The sequence below is a fragment of the Vigna angularis genome, chromosome 6, assembly GCF_016808095.1.
Source record: "Vigna angularis cultivar LongXiaoDou No.4 chromosome 6, ASM1680809v1, whole genome shotgun sequence".
Classification (NCBI taxonomy): Eukaryota; Viridiplantae; Streptophyta; class Magnoliopsida; order Fabales; family Fabaceae; genus Vigna; species Vigna angularis.
Window position 1 is genome coordinate 5,308,467 of NC_068975.1, and position 18,484 is coordinate 5,326,950.

An 18,484-nucleotide genomic window follows, 5' to 3' on the forward strand; every position below is an offset into this window, starting at 1 on the left:
GTTTAGTTTTATTTATTGTGATTTTGAAAATTATAACTTTACTCTGTTTCCAGATTACTAATGTTATTGTATTATTACTGAAGTAATCAATGCAAATTTAAAGTTGTCGTCGTCAATTACATAAAGCTGTTACATATTATTGTTCATAAATACCTACATGAATAAACCAAGCTCCGTAATTGACTTATAATCATCAAATCCACTTATAACCATTGGAATTATGGAAAGAAATGCTCTTGGTAGATAAAGGTCACCTAGGTAACCAGAGATGGATCATGCTGCTGAAGTTTGTGTACAAATTCTGCATTTTCCTCGTGTAATCGTTTACGAATCTCATGTAAACGATTACACCAGTATATTTTCGTCAACATGTTTGTGCACTTCACCCAAATGCCTAATCTCATCAACATTTGTGGTGTTCTGAACAATGGGCTTCCCAAACATGACCTGTAACACTGTACTCACACATAACCAACATAAACAGCTCATAAACATTGCACTTATAGGAAGAAATGCTCTTGGTAGACAAAGGTCACCTAGGTAACCAGAGATGAATCCCGCTGTTGAAGTTTGTGTACAGATTCTGCATTTTCCTCGTGTAATCGTTTACGAATCTCATCTAAACGATTACACCAGTATATTTTGGTCAACATGTTTGTGCACTTCACCCAAGTGCCTAATCTCATCAACATTTGTGGTCTTCTGAACAATGGGCTTCCCAAACATGATCTGTAACACTGTACTCACACATAACCAACATAAACAGCTCATAACCATTGCACTTATAGGAAGAAATGCTCTTGGTAGACAAAGGTCACCTAGGTAACCAGAGATGGATTCTGCTGCTGAAGTTTGTGTACAGATTTTGCATTTTCCTCGTGTAATCGTTTACGAATCTCATTTAAACGATTACACGAGTATATTTTGGTCAACATGTACCTTCACAACTTTGACGATTGCACTTAACTTCCACATGACTACATATTTGTTCGTTTTCTGAGATTGCTTTTTCCGAAACATGATTTGACATGTTTTCCGTATGCCTATACTAACAAAAGCTACGAAATAGAATGACATCTTCATCCATAAAGTGGTCAACATATCAGGTCTGCAATTACATTTTTTTTGGTTGGGTGGTGAAACAATTTGACTGGATTAATGACACATTCAAGGGCATTGAAAACTCCAACGTTATCTGAAACCTATTCATCCACTAGTCATGTCTAACTTTTTGGTTAACATTTAATGGACACGTTTGACGAACAGTGGTAGGATTGTTCATGAAGAATGTTTACCAGCTATATATATGTTTTGAAGGTATTTTTGGAAGGAACAAAGACAAACATATCAACGAAAAATATCCACATATATATCCTTTCATTTTCCTCAAACAAACATTTCAACCAAACCATGGCTGCATCATCCAGCAGAGGACCCTCAAGAATACTGTGGGAGTTTCTCACCATCCACCTAACTGATTTGGTAAACATGTTTTCATTTTCAAAATTTTACCAGGTGTGTATTCTCATTCTAAAATTACAAAGTTTTTGTGAAGGATTTTGGGTATGTAGATAGGCATTTCGCTGCACATTTGAAAATGAGTTAGGAAGTACATGGTCATTGCTTGACAATAATGGTCTCACACATGTCGTAACTTATAACATGAATACATTAGATTCTAAGATTACGACTGAGTGGTCTTCAATGTAAAACATTTACCACGAAAGGCTTAATGATGCCCACATAACCTTCCAATACGTCGGACACAACAATTTCAAAATTATAATTTTTTTTTGCCCTTGCACCGACAACAGTAGAGAATCATTCATTGATCGGTTTACAATTGATCCAAACTCGTCATTGTTTGCTGTCAAATTGACACAGTCATAATGTCAAGAAAGTCATCTGGTACGTCTGCAATCCTTCATAATTTCTCCACCTTTTCTTATAAATAATGAAATTTGACAATGTCATTCACTTCATATAACTTGTTGCGCAGGACTTGCACACTAATTTCGCAAATGAAATTAGGAATAAGGGTTTGACAGAGATTATGCTTCTTCGTGATAAGGATGACATAATGTGCAAAATTCTCATTTCACAGACTAGGAATTCAACAAAGTTTGGAAAAGGATGGAAAGAATTTTGAACCCAATATGGTTTGATGGAAGGAGATGTTGTTGTCTTCGAGGTTGACCACTACTGAAATGATCTTATAGTTGAAGTTCACATTAATGGATGTAGTTGTAATTTTAAAGACCGAATATCACTGTGAACCATAGTACAAAGGTCACCTTTATGTTATGAACTGATGTTGTAATTTTTACATTTGAATAAAAATATTTTTGTTTATTACTGCTGTTACTTACCTTCCTTTGAGTCAAATCACACTTAAAAAAAAAATCTCACCACTGGCACCGCTACTTTGCCAAATATGAAAAATTTAGATATTGGCCACCTGTGTTATCAAAAGTGGCTACTACAATGGATTTTTCTGTACAAATATGACTTTGCTCGCGTGTAATCGTTTACGAAGGCCTTGTAATCGATTACATGTTTGTTTTCAGGTCCTGCAATTACACTACTCCAACCACCTACTTTAACTCAACACACTTCTTACTTATGTGCAACATGGCCTTCCCAAACATCACCTCCTCAAACTAAATTAACACTTCAACAATGTTAACCAACCACAACCAATCCGAGTATGCCAAAGATATTGGCCACCTGTGTTATCAAAAGTGGCTACTGTAATGGATTTTTCTGTACAAATATGACTTTGCTCGCGTGTAATCGTTTACGAAGGCCTTGTAATCGATTACATGTCTGTTTTCAGGTCCTGCAATTACACCACTCCAACCACCTACTTCAACTCAACACACTTCTTACTTATGTGCAATATGGCCTTCCCAAACATCACCTCCTCAAAATAAATTAACACTTCAACAATGTTAACCAACCACAACCAATTCGAGTATGCCAAATATGAAAAATTTAGATATTGGCCACTTGTGTTATCAAAAGTGGCTACTGCAATGGATTTTTCTATACAAATCTGACTTTGCTCGCGTGTAATCGTTTACGAAGGCCTTGTAATCGATTACATGTATGTTTTCAGGTCCTGCGATTACACCACTCCAACCACGTACTTCAACTCAACACACTTCTTACTTTTGTGCAACATGGCCTTCCCAAACGTCACCTCCTCAAACTAAATTAACACTTCAACAAAAAAAATCATTTCAACATCAACAAAACAAAGGACATTCAATTCAAATTAATAATAGGTTACACAACCATACATGCATATTTTATAACAGTCAACAAAAAAAAATTCCAAATTACAAACGTTTGTTTATATATGTCCAATTTTCTAATACTTTCTCTGAACAAATGTATACAAAGGTCACTCATTTTAATTCTAAGAAATTCAGTGTAAGGAGTCCTAAGCATTCTGCTCTTGTAACGCTTTTGTGACCCCATCCTCACATACCACACCCGTCTCCATAAATCCTTTCACAAATTTGTCACCCAAATTTATATTCATCCAATGCAATATTCGTGGGAATTTCTCTATTCCACCTTTGGGAGGACATAATTTCTCACAAAATCATACCTACAAAAGATTATCATCTTATCATTTAGTAAAAAACACAAACCAACCCACAACAGACCAAAAAAGGGACATTTTAATTCAATAAATATGAATTACCTGGAGCATGTAAACGTAACCATCAACATAAACATTGCGTGTACCTTTTCCTTTATTTAAACCATCAGAAGCTTTGCCCAAACTACCTACCAAATAATGATACACTAAACTACCCCAACAATAATTACCCAATGTACTTAAATTATCAACAATTTGAAACAATATGGGAAACACTCTTCCGCACGGTGTGGAAATAATATCTCACATATCCCTACCAATATGTACAAACTACAAAAATAAGAAGGAGGTATCTTTGTTTTATGTCTTCTCATCAAACATTTGTAAACCAAATTCAAATATTTTGTTCCATTGCCTAAGTATTTCACAACTGTACTTCTTCCCAATTCTTCCCTTAAGTTAATATTTTCACCAACTGAACACAACCCCAAACCTAAACAAAATTCCTTCTCATTCATACACACAAGTTTATCTCCAATTAAAAAACACCATTGGAATCCACCCATTTTACCAATAACTCACTCAAAATATTCCTACTTACTTTAACTTTACCACCCAAATCTAAAAACAACAGTCTCCGCAATCAGTGACCGGTGCTCCTCTAACAAACGCTCGTTCAAAGTACAAATATACTTTGTTGAAAATGAGTGACTAACCCTCAACTGCATAAACGACAAACAAAATTACCAAAATTTAACATAACAACGAAAACCCAAAATTAAAATCGAAAACCCAATCAACACAATGGAGGAAAAACGCATTTACCTTCTCATTCATACACAACCCCAAACCTAAACAAAATTCCTTCTCATTCATACACACAAGTTTATCTCCAATTAAAAAACACCATTGGAATCCACCCATTTTACCAATAACTCACTCAAAATATTCCTACCTACTTTAACTTTACCACCCAAATCTAAAAACCACAGTCTCCGCAATCAGTGACTGGTGCTCCTCTAACAACGCTCGTTCAAAGTACAAATATACTTTGTTGAAAATGAGTGACTAACCCTCAACTGCATAAACGACAAACAAAATTACCAAAATTTAACATAACAACGAAAACCCAAAATTAAAATCGAAAACCCAATCAACACAATGGAGGAAAAACGCATTTACCTTGCTCGTCGAATGTGCATGATTACTGGAACTTCCCATTTGGCAAAATACACTAAACAAAAATGACCACGTTCACAAATTGAAAACAGAGGCAACGAAAATGTACAACGACACCGACGACGATGAGCGACAACCACAACCAAGATGAAAACCTAAAACAAAAACGGAGAGGTTCAATGAAGATGGTGCACGACGGGTCAAGGAAGATGGTGAACAACAACGAAGAGCAGAAGGGTGTATTTGGAATCCCAATTTTCTTAAACAGTTTACAATTTGGACGTCACAATTTCATAATAAAATAAAAACATTTTTGGACTAATCAGCTGGTGACACGTGCCAATGTAAAAAATGTGTTAAAAAATTGGTGTTAAAATATCGGGACCCAAATGATTACTGATAGACATTGGTGGTACTTGATTAAACAATATTTTTTATATATGTTTTTGCTAAATTTGGTCAAGTAAAAAATTCACTTTTAAAACTTTCTAAGGCTCAAGTTAGTAAAAGAAATAAATGAGTAAAGTAATTATTAAGTCATCATACTTCCTCTTATAACATTTATTTATAGTCTTCTTAGAATATAAGTAAACAAATACGTTAAATCGATTTTGTTATTTGAAGAAAATCAAATATTATATTTGAAGATATTATATAATCCATTATTATATTATAATATCTTGTAAATATTAGATAATAAATTGTTGTTATAATATCTTAAAGATATAAGTTATTATGTAATAAGATATTAATTGTAAATATGTTAGAAATATTTCATAATATATTGGGAGTGTGTACATAACCACCCTAACTCGAAAGCTAGAAATAAGATCTTAGATTATTTTTGTATGTCTTCACCTTGCTTTAGTCATATAGCTTGGAGGAGCTTAAAGAGACTCAAGGGAGGCAGAAATCATAACTCATTCATTCACTCAGACTCCTCCACTGGAAGTCATCATCCACCACTCCTCTCACTTTTATTTTACCATGTGTTTCACTCCATTTATGGAGTAAGCTTTTAGGGCTATTCCACTCAAATCTCATTATGGATTCTGAGGTTAAGTTGAATTAATGAATTTGTTTATTTTGATTATTGATTTGAGTTATTCTTCTTCTATGTCTTTTATCTCTCAATCATATTAAAAACAATGATTTTTTCATCATAAGGTGTTTGAATCTACATGCATATTAATCATATGAGTTCGAGGGTTTCTAGGTTTGATTGAGAATCTACTTTGATTTATTTAAGGGAGATAGTGTCGCTTATCGAAGGAAGTTCATTACTCGTGTTGTTCGCCTTACAATTGCGTTGAGGCGTATACTAAACCCCAATTCCACGTAATAAAGTTGTGCATGTCACCATGTATATTGTGCACCACATCAACATCCATTGACACTGTTTATGTCCACTTAACGAAAAAAGGGCTTATTTGTTAAACATTTTCAAAATTAAAGACTCATTTGAGACAACTTGAAACTTAAGGACCGAATTGAGATTCCAATACAAATATAAGGAGCATATAAGGGTTTTAACCATTTTATTTTTTCACAAGAGTTAGGCATATTCACGAGCCTTTACCCCACCATACTAAGCTCTAACCAATTTAATCACATGACACTTTTATTCATTTACTATAAAACAGACAAAGGTTTTCATACAACTTAACATTCAATGGAATCTACAACCAGAGTCTTACAGAAAACATATGTTTTTAATGTAAAAGCCCTTTTTGAGAGTAAAAGCAACTAATTGTCTAAAATAAAGAAACAAATTTACTATGATAAATAGTACAACAATGCAAACATATAAGTCGATACAAATCAAACAATAATGGATTCAAATAAAAAATAAGATAAACACTCCTTGTTCATACTACAAACAACATCTCTCCCTAAAGTTAGGTAAAAGATCTAAATTTTGAGATCCAATCTATAATAATAAAAATGCATATTGTTTTAAGTGTATTTGGATTTTTCTCAAATCTAAATCCATATTTTTGGATTTCAAATCCAATCAACTTAATTGGATTTGGATTGGATATTTTTTAGACTTTGAAAATCCAATTCTATTTTGCTTAATTGGATTTAGATTGAATTTAATTTGGATTGATTTTTAAAAATTTCAAAATCCCAAATCAAGGTGCATCTAAGTCAAGTAAAGGAAGTTGAGGACCAAGCAAAGGTTTGCATTAGTCGGTCCAATGGAAGGTTATTTGAATCCGCCTTGATTAAATGTCGACCTGAGATGACCTCGACCGAATGTCGACTGAGTCAACCCCTATCGAAAGTCGGCCTGAGTCGACACTAATCAAACTCAGATCAATGATTCGCTAGAGTCGATCTCGATCAAAGGTTGCCCTTAGGCATTCCTAGTCGAAGGTTAGCCCGAGTTGGACGCTATTGAAGATAAACTTATGTTAAGTGTAGCTGAAGGTCGAGACGAATGGATCAAGACTTAAGGTTCTACTAAGTCAACATAAGCCAAAGAATTCACTAGTGCAAAAAAGGCCTTTAACGTCGCCCTTTAGACGTCTGATCCTCGAATATCCAACGTAAAAAATGAACGGTGACATTTTTCGTAAATAAAACAACTATTTAGACGTCAGTTATGGAAGGACCTGACGTCTAAATACTCATATACGTCGGCTCCCCCGAATAGACGCCAAAACTAAACGAAAAACTAAAAAAAGATAATTTTTTATTCTATTTAGACGTTTGTTATGGAGGGAACCGACGTCTAAACGCTAAACCCAGAAATTTAAAAAATCATTTTTTGGCTCCATTTAGACGTCTGATCCCGCCAATCCGACTTCTGAAGCACTTTAGACGTCTGTTAATTGGGGAACCGACGTCTAAACCCTAAATCCATAAATTTAAAAAATCACTTTTTGACTCCATTTAGACGTCTGATCCCGCCACTCCAACTTCTGAAGCACTTTAGATGTCTGTTAATTGGGGAACCAACGTCTAAACCCTAAATCCAGAAATTTAAAAAGTCACTTTTTGGCTCCATTTAGACGTCTGATCCCGCAAATCGGACTTCTGAAGCACTTTAGACATCTGTTAATTGGGGAACCGACGTCTAAACCCTAAATCCAGAAATTTAAAAAGTCACGTTTTGACTCTATTTAGACGTCTGATCCCGCCACTCCGACTTCTAAAGCACTTTAGACGTCTGTTAATTGGGAGAACCGACGTCTAAATTTTGGCATTAAAACACCGTGAACGCGAGACAGCCGTTACGCACACTCATTGTTCATCATCTTCGTCGCGTTTTCTTTCTACGGGTTACGCTTTTCAGGTTCGTTTTCTCACTTTTGCACCGTTTTAAATTAATTTTACTCCGATTACATCACTCTTTGATGCATTATCTTTCATTTGAACCGATTAAAATGCGTTTTCGTTGGGTTTTGGTGCAGTTATTCTCGTGTCTTTAGGCGGCGTTCTATGGCGGCGATTTCTTGCGTTTTGTACTCCTTCAATTCCCTCCACTACGTTTTTAAAACTATCCAAAAAAAAGAATGTACAATACATTCTCTTCAACTAAAATATAAAGTTGTAAACTCGAATCACCATGAGTCAGGAACAACCTCAGAGACGTCTAACCTGTATGGATCGAACGTCTATATAGACGTCGGACCTATATAGGTCCGACGTCTATAGAGACGTCTGACCTAAGGGTCCGACGTCTCATTAACGTCACCCATATAGACGTCGGACATAGATCAGACGTTAAAAACCCAAAATAACATACGTCTAAAGTCCTTTTTGCACTAGTGATTGGAATGAATCAACCAAAACTATGGTTCAAGTCGAGTCAACCCAACCATATTTAATGTACCTAATAGTTAATAATATTAAATTCATCTCACTAAATTTAATATCATTATTGACAAAGTGGATTCTATCCAGTTTTAAGCTTATTTAAATTTGATCGAAAAAAATTCAAATTTAATTGATCTAGTTAAAATAAATATGGGTCTTAATCCTTATCTATTTTTACTAAATCAACTACAGTGATTATAAATTCAATCTATTTTATTGGATCTTTAAAATTCAATGCTCACACTCATCTCTCCCTCTGTATAGACTTTCAATAGCTGATTCAACCTTTGAAAATATGAAAAATCTTTCTCCTGTTATCCTAAGAGAAGCTTGACTCGTCACTGAACGAAGGACCAACCCTTCTAATATGGTGTGTGGTGCATAAGAAAAAATCACAATGATGTTATATTTGCTACAATAATCTCAACTAATGAGTCTCTTACACACGTTAATTTAGCCCATTTCCACTTAAATAATGAGACAAATGTGTTTTATGCATTTAAATTTATTCTCCACTTCAGAAAGGAGACCAAAATCTGAACCAATCACTTAGTGAAAAGTAATATAGTCACTAGTTTAAAAACAGAGATTTTCTTATTTTTAAATATGTTAATTTAATGAAAGAACAGAAATAATTAAACTACTTGTTTTTAAAGAAAACAAATAGTTTCACCCAAAATTCATTATTACTGCTAGTGAAGTGAATGATTGAAGGCATATTTAGTGGTTTAGTGTTCACAAAGGGTGAACATTGTTACGTTGTTATGCAGCTAATCATGGAAAGTGACTGCGACTGTCTCTCTCTCCCCGATTACATAAATCTACGCCACTACTTCCAATATCTTTGTCTTGTTTGTGTGCAGAGTGAAAATTAAGAGTGGGTGAGAGATGATCTCCTCACCAACCAATATGAGAACAGGAGAGGAGAAGAAACTGGAAATAGAGAAAGAGAAAGAGGTGGTGGATACTGAATGGGATGAGAACGGGAAAATTCAGTCATGGAAAGAGCAAATAACAGTGAGAGGATTAGTGGTGAGCTTGGTACTTGGAATCATGTACAGCATAATAGCCATGAAGCTGAATCTCTCAGCTGGAATAGTTCCTAATTTCAATATCTCTGCTGCTCTCCTTGCATACTTGTTTATCAGATGCTGGAACAAAGTGCTCCACAAGGCTGGTTTTGTGTCCAAACCCTTCACCCGTCAAGAAAACACCATAATACAAACTTGTGCTGTCTCATGCTACAGCATTGCCATTCACGGTACATGTTAATTGCTTTCAAAGTATCAGATCCATCCATACATGTAAATTTGCACATATTTTACCCTATACAAGTATGTGTTATTGGTGTTGCAGGAGGATTTGCTTCTTATCTTTTGGGATTAAACACGAAGACATATGAGTTGACTGGAGTGGGGACTGAGGGTAACAATCCAAACACTGTCAGAGATCCTGGATTTGGTTGGATGACTGCCTTCCTCTTTGTGGTTTGCTTTGTTGGCCTCTTTATCCTGATTCCACTCAGAAAGGTACCGTGCTCCTAACACCACACTTTCATACCACTCAAATCCTATCTATATATTGTCACATGTGCACAACATTTGGATTTCTTTCTTCCTTCTACAGTGTCATGTTGAACAAAATTGCACAAAGTCAATCACTAAACAGAGTTCAGTTTATTTTGGAAACACTGTTTTTGTATGAAGCAAATGGTCAGAAACTACCTCACTTAGCAGAAACTATGGATAATAAAAGCGAAAATCAGAAAATTAATTAATTATCCAAGAAATCTTAGTGTTAGTAATCCTCATAATGACTGACACTTATTTCTTCTTGAGCAGATCATGATAGTTGACCTCAAATTGACGTTCCCCAGTGGCTTGGCAACAGCTGTTCTCATTAACGGTTTCCATAGACAAGGGGACAAAATGGCCAAGTAGACATCTATTTATTTAGTCATCAATTTTTTTTTGTTTTTTTAATAATGATAAGAGTTGGATTTTAAATTTAAATCAATCCTACAAGTTTGTTAGTTAAGGTTTACATTCATTATATATTATAAATTTTTTTTATCATCATAAATTTTGTTAATATAGAGGTTTAATCCAAAATTATAATATATTAGAAGTAGAATTTAAATCTAATCAGTCTTAGAAAATTGATAAAATTAACTAATAAAATTGATTTATAAGATAAAATTTATATCATTTATATATTATAAAATTGTTCTAGTCTAAGCAATATGAAATTTTTAACATGTTATAAGAAAACTTCATAGTAGTATAAATTTGTTTGCTGAATTTCCTATTTTGCTACTGTTTAACACTTAAAATTGGAGTTATAACAGCCTTTCGGATTGAGGTAGTCATAAGACATCATCCACTCATACTTTTTCGGGTTAAGAGAAATTCACTCTACTCTACTCTACTTGGGTGAATTATTATGTAGATACCCGTCAAAAGACTAAACCTAAATTTTCAACTGTGACAAACAGCTAAAAAAACTGTCTGCGAAAATGATAAAGGTGTAATATAGAGAATGATTGAGATGGTTTCGTTGTATTGCAGGAAGCAAGTTAGCGGGTTCTTGAAGTATTTTTCAATGAGTTTTTTGTGGGGTTTTTTCAAATGGTTCTTCACCGGGACACAGGGCTGCGGATTCGCACAGTTTCCTACCTTTGGATTGCAAGCTTGGAAGCAAACGTATGATCTTAAGTTTAAGGAAGTAGTAATATTGGTGGCGTGGCATTGTTGTTGCACGCGTTACTAATCTAATCTAGTTTTGTTTGAATTTACAGATTCTATTTTGATTTTAACATGACATATGTGGGGGCAGGAATGATTTGCCCACACATGGTGAATCTGTCTCTGCTGCTGGGAGCAGTTCTCTCCTTTGGACTGATATGGCCACTCATCGAACTGCGTAAGGGGCAATGGTTTCCTACCAATTTAGAAGAGAGTAACATGAAGGCGTTGTACGGCTACAAGGTCTTTCTAACAGTTTCTCTCATCCTGGGTGATGGCGTATACAACTTCGTCAAGATTCTAGTTTCCTCATTCCTCAGCGTACTTCAAAAAATTAAGAACCGTGGAAATGGTAAGACAAGTTACCACTCTCACATTACTTTGCGTCACTTTATAACAACAAAAAGGAAGGGAAATATACACACACAAGTAATAGAGTAATTATAGATTAACACAGATTTCTTTTTAATATTTTGATACAATACTGTTTTATTAAGTTCAAAATAAATAAATAATAAACCAATAAAAAAGAATCATACTTGTTAAAATATTTTTTAAGAATTTATGTTAAAATATTATATATATATATATATATATATATATATATATATATATATATATATATTCTGAATCTAACGTGCAGGGGGCATAGATGAGGAGGGAAACAATAACGGGGAAGAGCTTAAACAAAAGGAAGTGTTTCTGAGGGACAACATTTCAATGTGGATTGGAAGCGGCGGATACATGGTGTTGTCAGTGGTTTCCGTAGTGGTAATCCCATTAATGTTTCCTCAGCTGAAGTGGTACTATGTGGTGGTTGCTTACATTCTGGCCCCATCCCTGGCCTTCTGCAACGCCTACGGAACGGGTCTCACCGACATGAACATGGCCCACAACTACGGGAAAGTGGCGCTCTTCGTGGTGGCAGCCATGAGCGGGAGAGAGAACGGCGTGGTGGCTGGACTGGTAGGTTGCGGTCTGGTGAAATCGGTAGTGTCTGTGGCATGCACTCTGATGCAGGATTTCAAAACGGCGTATTACACGCGCAGTTCTCCGAAGGCCATGTTCATAGGACAGTTGATTGGCACTGCGTTGGGGTGCGTGATAGCTCCATTGAGTTTCTTTCTCTTCTATAAGGCCTTCGACGTGGGGAACCCGCATGGGGAGTTCAAGGCTCCCTACGCGCTTATTTACCGAAACATGGCGGTGCTAGGCGTGGAGGGTTTCTCAGCGCTGCCACAACACTGCCTGCAAATGTGCTACGGGTTCTTTGGGTTGGCGGTGGTGGTGAACATGGTCAGGGACTTCTTCCCAAAGAAGATTGGACAGTGGATGCCATTGCCCATGGTGATGGCGATACCCTTTCTAGTTGGGGCCTACTTCGCCATCGACATGTGCCTGGGGAGTTTGGTGGTTTATGTGTGGCACAAGGCTAATGCTAACAGAGCAGAGGCCATGCTTCCTGCGACTGCCTCTGGGCTCATTTGTGGGGAAGGCCTCTGGGCCCTTCCCGCTTCCATTCTCGCTCTTGCCAAGATTCACCCTCCTATCTGCATGAAATTTTTTCCTTCTTAGACCACCCTTACTCCTTCATCTTTTCTCTCAAAAACCAAATAATCTTCCAACTCAATTAAAATATATTATTATATAATGTGTAACATACAATTCCACTCCTACACTTATTTTATACTTTTACATCTTATTTTATGTTCAATAAATCAGTATAATTGTTAGTTAATTTTATATATGAATTAATATGTGTCAATTGTAATTGTAAGACATCTAAACATTATGTTAAGGAAACAAATTAGGTTAAACTCAAACGAAGACGGATAGATTGGTTTTAAATCTCAAGGTTTCAAAAATGGATTTCAGATATTTTTATGAATCTCGAAAAAATAGTTGGATTGAGATGTAATGTTAAGTATTAAATTAAGCGTAAAGGAAAGAGAAGAAAATACAATACACAAAATTTTTATATCAGTTCGATTTTACACGAAACTATATTAAGTTCCGGCAACCTGAACTGGATTTTAACTAAAATATAACAAAAGTTATTACAAGCATACCTTGATAACCTAGACTCTAAACATATTAAAAAACTTGGAAAAGTATTCAAGAATTACAAGACTCTAAACACATTCAAAAACTTGGAAAAGTATTCAAGAATTAAAAAGAAATGGAAATGCTACCTACAGTCACCTCAAAACTCACAACAGTGGTAAAATACAACAGATTGAATGAATTACAAACAAAAGATCTAGAAAGACATGAATTTTAAATGGAATTTACAATCAAAACCACCCATAGCCAATGAGTAACCACTTGATCTTTGATCTTCTTGAAAATCTTTATTAGAGTAGTTTGAACACTCTCAAAATCTCTCTCATTCTCGCTCATACAGGTCTTCTCACTAGTGCAGTCAGGAGAAATGACAACGGTTATTTTCGTTGATAGGCACCAGTTCCTGAACTGAGGCATATTCAGTCGAGGTAAAAAGTGGTAGGATTATGTCCCGGTTCAAAATTAACCGAAGTCGTTTCTCCCCCTCTACTGCCTCGGTTGGAGCCTGAACCGAGGCAGTAGGGTCCTTTTTTTTATTTTTTTTTCTTCTTCTTTAGCCCGTCATATTGAATATCTGGAATCTCCTCCAATTGTTCACCTGCTCTGACAAAATCTCCTCCAATTGCCTCTGCTCAATCACCAACTTCAATCTCCACACGCCATTCTTAGCCACTGGCAACACTTCAAGCGCCGACCCATTTGACAAATTCTCAACATAATCACATGCTGCAAACTTACTTCGAAGACCTCGCACTCCTTCTTCAACTCTAACATTATCACAACAACAGTTTTTCCTGTCCTTCAACAGAAGAAGATAATAGAAAAGACCATAGCTTAACCTCTCTTGCTCTAGCAAAGGTTCTGAAGCATGACCCTGGCGGAAAATACCATAACCAAGGTAATGTTGAAGCACTTGAGCCACAGTCTTGAGAGCTTTGAACGGCAAAATGGCTTCGCAGTCACTCATAACCTGAATAGTATGATGACACTCTCCAATGGTACCCTTCATGGAACAATTCCCCATTTGCTTGATTTTCAGTGAACCTTTCAATGTTCAATGTTGAATGTTTCTCCACTCTGTTTCAATCGCTCTTAACACTGAACCAAACAAACTAAATGGCTTCGCCGCCACCGTTAACACTAAACGTCGTCGGACCAGACACGGACAACGTGTTCCCAACCGTCGCTTCGAGTTCCCTAACGACCCGGTCCCCACGCCGTTCTTCTCTGTTACAGAGCCTCAGTCCCGGCATTTTCATCATCGTCACGGTCCTCGCCATCACCGTTATTGTTTCTCTCGCGCTCTGCTTCCTCCTCCGCTACCTTAATCGTCGCTGCCTCCGCCGCGCCCTCCGCATCCACCTCCACCACGCCCATATTCTCTTCCAACCGCTGCATCTTACAAGAGATTGTCCACTCCTCGTCCACCGTTGCCGTTGCTGCCTCAATCATCGACACGCTGCCGTAATTCACGTTCTCCTCCGTCACGCGCCGCTCTTCCTCCGCTGACGTCGACTGCACAGTCTGCCTCTCCAAGTTCCACCACCACGACCTCCTCCGCCTCCTCCCTCTATGCTGCCACGCCTTCCACGCCGAGTGCATCGACACCTGGCTCCAGTCCCCATTGTTAAGCCTCGAAGAAGAAAAGAGCACGTCCATTTTAGAATCATTGGATTTCTTGGCAGATTTGGGGTTGGCAGTGGTGTGGTTTAGTTGTGGGAGGAACCTGGGTGACCTTCGTGGGGTGAGGAAGAAGCAGCAATGGAGGGCGAGAAGAAATGAGTAATGGAACCATCAACAATGGAAGCAGCAACGCAATAGTAATAGAAGCAGCAAAGTGAGCCGACGAAGAAGAAAAGAGCACGCGATGAAGAGAAATGAGTAGTAGGGTGAAAATTTGAATAGCCGAGCTCTATTACCTCAGTTCCACCTCTGACCGAGGCATAAACACCCTTCTACACCAGTTCTGCAGAAACCGATGTCGTAGGTCAGAGTAGGTGAGGTGTAGTGTAGGTTAGGTGATAGTGAAAAAGGTAGGATTTGACAGACTCTTAGGCCTCGATTCTGCACTAACCGAGGCATAAACCTATTTCCACACCGGTTTTGTTTAGAACCGAAGCACTAGATCACGTGTCAGGCCAAAACGTAGTTTTGCAGAGGGTCAGGTGACTTTTTTTACATAGTATTAGGCATCGGTTATGCTTTGAACCGAGGTAATATGCACTATATGCTTCGGTTCTTCATAAATTGGGGCATATAAGTTCGTCTAAACTACAAGATTGCCACCACTTTCGGATATGTTTCGGTTTTTCTTTGACCGAAGCCTATTAAGCGAGTTAAAAAGTCTATTTTTTACTAGTGTCTCGCTCATATAGGTCTTCTAGGTCATATAGGATAGAAAATTGTGATGAAATGTTTAATCAAGCTAGGAATATCTTCCATTCTTTGGTAAAGACATAGGTGCATTAACATACCTAGCTTGGAAACAAGAAATTGATAAAATAAATCCTTGGTTTTATAGAGAGAGTGAATCTTATGTCCTTAGCATATATCTCTCTAAGTTAGAAAAGCATGCAAGTGAGTGGTGGGATGAAGACAATATCATCTTAGGAAAGGTAGAAAGTCCTCCATTCGTGATTGGTATGATTTAAAAACTTGCATGAGAAACAAGTTTGTGCCTTCAAACATTAAAAGAAACCTAGAACTAATTAGAGATTGCATTGATGATGGAAAATTATTTCTTGAGAGTTAAATGATCATGAGTTTCTTCGTAGAGAACTAGAATTTGGGGCAAGACTTATGTCTTGTTCACTTGAGTGGATTTGAGGGAGATTAATTGAGGGGATTTGAAAATAAATTTTTTTTGTTGATTATTTGAGTGAATTTGGAGGTAAATGAGATTGGATTTGGAAGTAAATTTTTTTAATTTGTCACGTCAATCAAATCCTACACTAATTCTCACAAACTTTACTTCCAAATTCATTCTCACTTGCCTCCAAATTGACTCAAATAAACAACAAAAAAATTTATTTTCAAATCCTCTCAAATCCCCTCAATTATTATCCCTCAAATCTACTCAAGTGAACAAGGCCTTAAAGAACTCAAGGATAAGAAAAAAGAAAGAGAGATTGAGAGAAAAGAAGAGGAAGAAATGAGAGAAGAAGAGAAGAGAGAGAGAGAAGAAAAAGAGAAAAGAGAAGAGGAAGAGAGAAGAAAAGAAGAAGAGAGGAGAGAAGAAGAAAGAAGAAGAGAGAAGAAAAGAGGAAGAAAGAAAAGAAGAGAGAAGAGAAGAGGATAAGAAAAGAGAAGAAGAAAAGAAGAGAGAAGAGCAAGAAAGGGAGAAGAAAGAAAAGGAGAAAGTGCTAACGGCAAATCCTATTCTTTCAAAGACTATGAAACCTAAAAGGGAAGGTTTCCAATTCTTTACTTCTTTTCCAATAATTGTTTATTCTTCAACTATTAATTTCTCTTGTAAACCAATTGTCATTCCATATTCTATGCAAACTTTTTCAAAATATGGCAATTCAAATTTTGAGTTATTCTTATCTTTAAGGAAAGAAATAACTCAAGACAAAAGTCAATTTGGACTTCTAAAATTTCCAAAGACTACAAAACAAAATATTATAAGTCCTTATTTCCTTTTATAGAAAATTTCTTTCTTGGATCAATATTAATTGAATATATATTTGATGTGTATTGCAGATTCGTGTTTGATCTAGGAGGAAGAAAAATAGATCTAAAAGAATAAGGTCACTACAAGATGGCCATGCTCCCAAGAGTGTGTGGAGCTTCTTCATAAGGCGATTGCCAGATTTGAGGACAAATCTTTTTTTTAAGAGGGGGGGTATGATGCAATCCTTCTTCATGTACCTTCCTTAATGTTTTCCTTTTGTATTTTTATATTTTATTGTATATGTGTATAAGCTTGCAAGGAGCATGGGTTACTATAAATACCCAACTTCTCTCTTGTATTTGACACTTTTGAGATTAATGAGAATTGAGTCAGAAACTATTCTCTCTTGAAAGTCAAAGGCTAGAGAGTCCAAACACTTCCTCTAGCCACCTTCCAAGCACACTCACTTCCATTTTCCAATTTCCATCGTGCTTTTCTCTCCCATCACCATTACTCCAATCCGCTTCAGCACAGTGGCGTCAACACTCCTTGGCCTGCGTCCTCCTTTGTCTCGCGCACCGCTTCGCCACATCTTCATTTCTCTTTCTCACACATCAGATCCACATAGGCAGAGCCACGTTCCATTTCTCTCTCGAGAGAGTTCTTCCACTATAAGTTTTGTTTTCATCACAAATTCCACATTCAACCTCGTTTTCAGACATAGAACCTCATCTTCACCGAACAGTTCTTCGATCTATGGCCTCCGCCAGGGGTTCCTTCATCTTTCTTCATTTTCTTTGATTTTAGTCGATTAAAACCAATTTTGAATCGAATAAATGTTTTTTCCACCGATTAAACTTTGATTTATACTAATCAATCGGTCCAGAATAGGTTTCCTTCTTCTTCTAGGGTTTCTATCGAGTTTAATCTTTCGTTTCTTGTTCTTCTTTGACTTTTTTTGTCATTTCCAATGCGTTCATACTCTTTGGAGGAAGCTTCGAGGATTCGCCTCCCGCCTACACTCCTCTTCTTGGAGCGCTCTTCCATCATTGTACTTGTAATAAAACATAAAACATGTTCATCTAGACAAAAAAATTATATGTTTGTAAGACATGAGGAAGAGTAAAAACACAATCATAATGTTAGAAAAAGTATATTCAATAACAAGAGGATTAATAATCTACATATTCATCATCAGAATGGTCTTTGCTCATCATCCTGCTGCTTTGAAGGTGGTTGGATTGGTGTGGGCTAGACTGATGTGAGCTGCTCTAGGACGGTGGGTGATGGAGAAGATCGTAGCCGGGTTGAAGGGACGGTGGACTGAAGTGGTGAAGCTTCGGGCAATAATGTCATGACCAGTTGTTTAAAGTTTGTAAACTCATCTGTCAATTCGTAGTACCTAGTCACGTTGTTCTAGTCGCTGCATATGAGGATTGTTAAAGACAA

At 36.6% G+C, this 18,484-nt stretch overlaps 2 protein-coding genes across 2 annotated transcripts; one reads left to right on the top strand and one right to left on the bottom strand.

Moving 5' to 3' along the window:
* The first annotated feature begins 9,394 nt into the window (after positions 1-9,394).
* Positions 9,395-13,109, top strand: LOC108341006 (metal-nicotianamine transporter YSL1). The gene is made up of 6 exons (XM_017578604.2): positions 9,395-9,875; positions 9,971-10,143; positions 10,456-10,550; positions 11,182-11,316; positions 11,412-11,710; positions 12,002-13,109. The coding sequence occupies exons 1-6, from the start codon at positions 9,503-9,505 to the stop codon at positions 12,931-12,933; spliced, it is 2,007 nt and encodes a 668-aa protein (XP_017434093.1). The 5' UTR covers positions 9,395-9,502; the 3' UTR covers positions 12,934-13,109.
* Positions 13,110-13,975: 866 nt separating this feature from the next.
* On the bottom strand, positions 13,976-14,446 carry LOC108341347 (uncharacterized). Its single transcript, XM_017579043.1, has one exon. It carries the CDS (start codon positions 14,444-14,446, stop codon positions 13,976-13,978), a length of 471 nt encoding a protein of 156 aa, XP_017434532.1.
* Between the last annotated feature and the right edge of the window lie 4,038 nt (positions 14,447-18,484).

What these genes read in the sequence shown, in the direction of transcription:
- LOC108341006 (XM_017578604.2), top strand. Translation starts at nt 9,503, where the DNA reads ATGATCTCCTCACCAACCAATATGAGAACAGGAGAGGAGAAGAAACTG. An exon ending in TCCTGATTCCACTCAGAAAG is followed by an intron (nt 10,144 to 10,455) that starts GTACCGTGCTCC and finishes CTTCTTGAGCAG; the next exon opens with ATCATGATAGTTGACCTCAA. An exon ending in TTGCAAGCTTGGAAGCAAAC is followed by an intron (nt 11,317 to 11,411) that starts GTATGATCTTAA and finishes TTGAATTTACAG; the next exon opens with ATTCTATTTTGATTTTAACA.
- LOC108341347 (XM_017579043.1), bottom strand. Translation starts at nt 14,446, where the DNA reads ATGGGGAATTGTTCCATGAAGGGTACCATTGGAGAGTGTCATCATACT.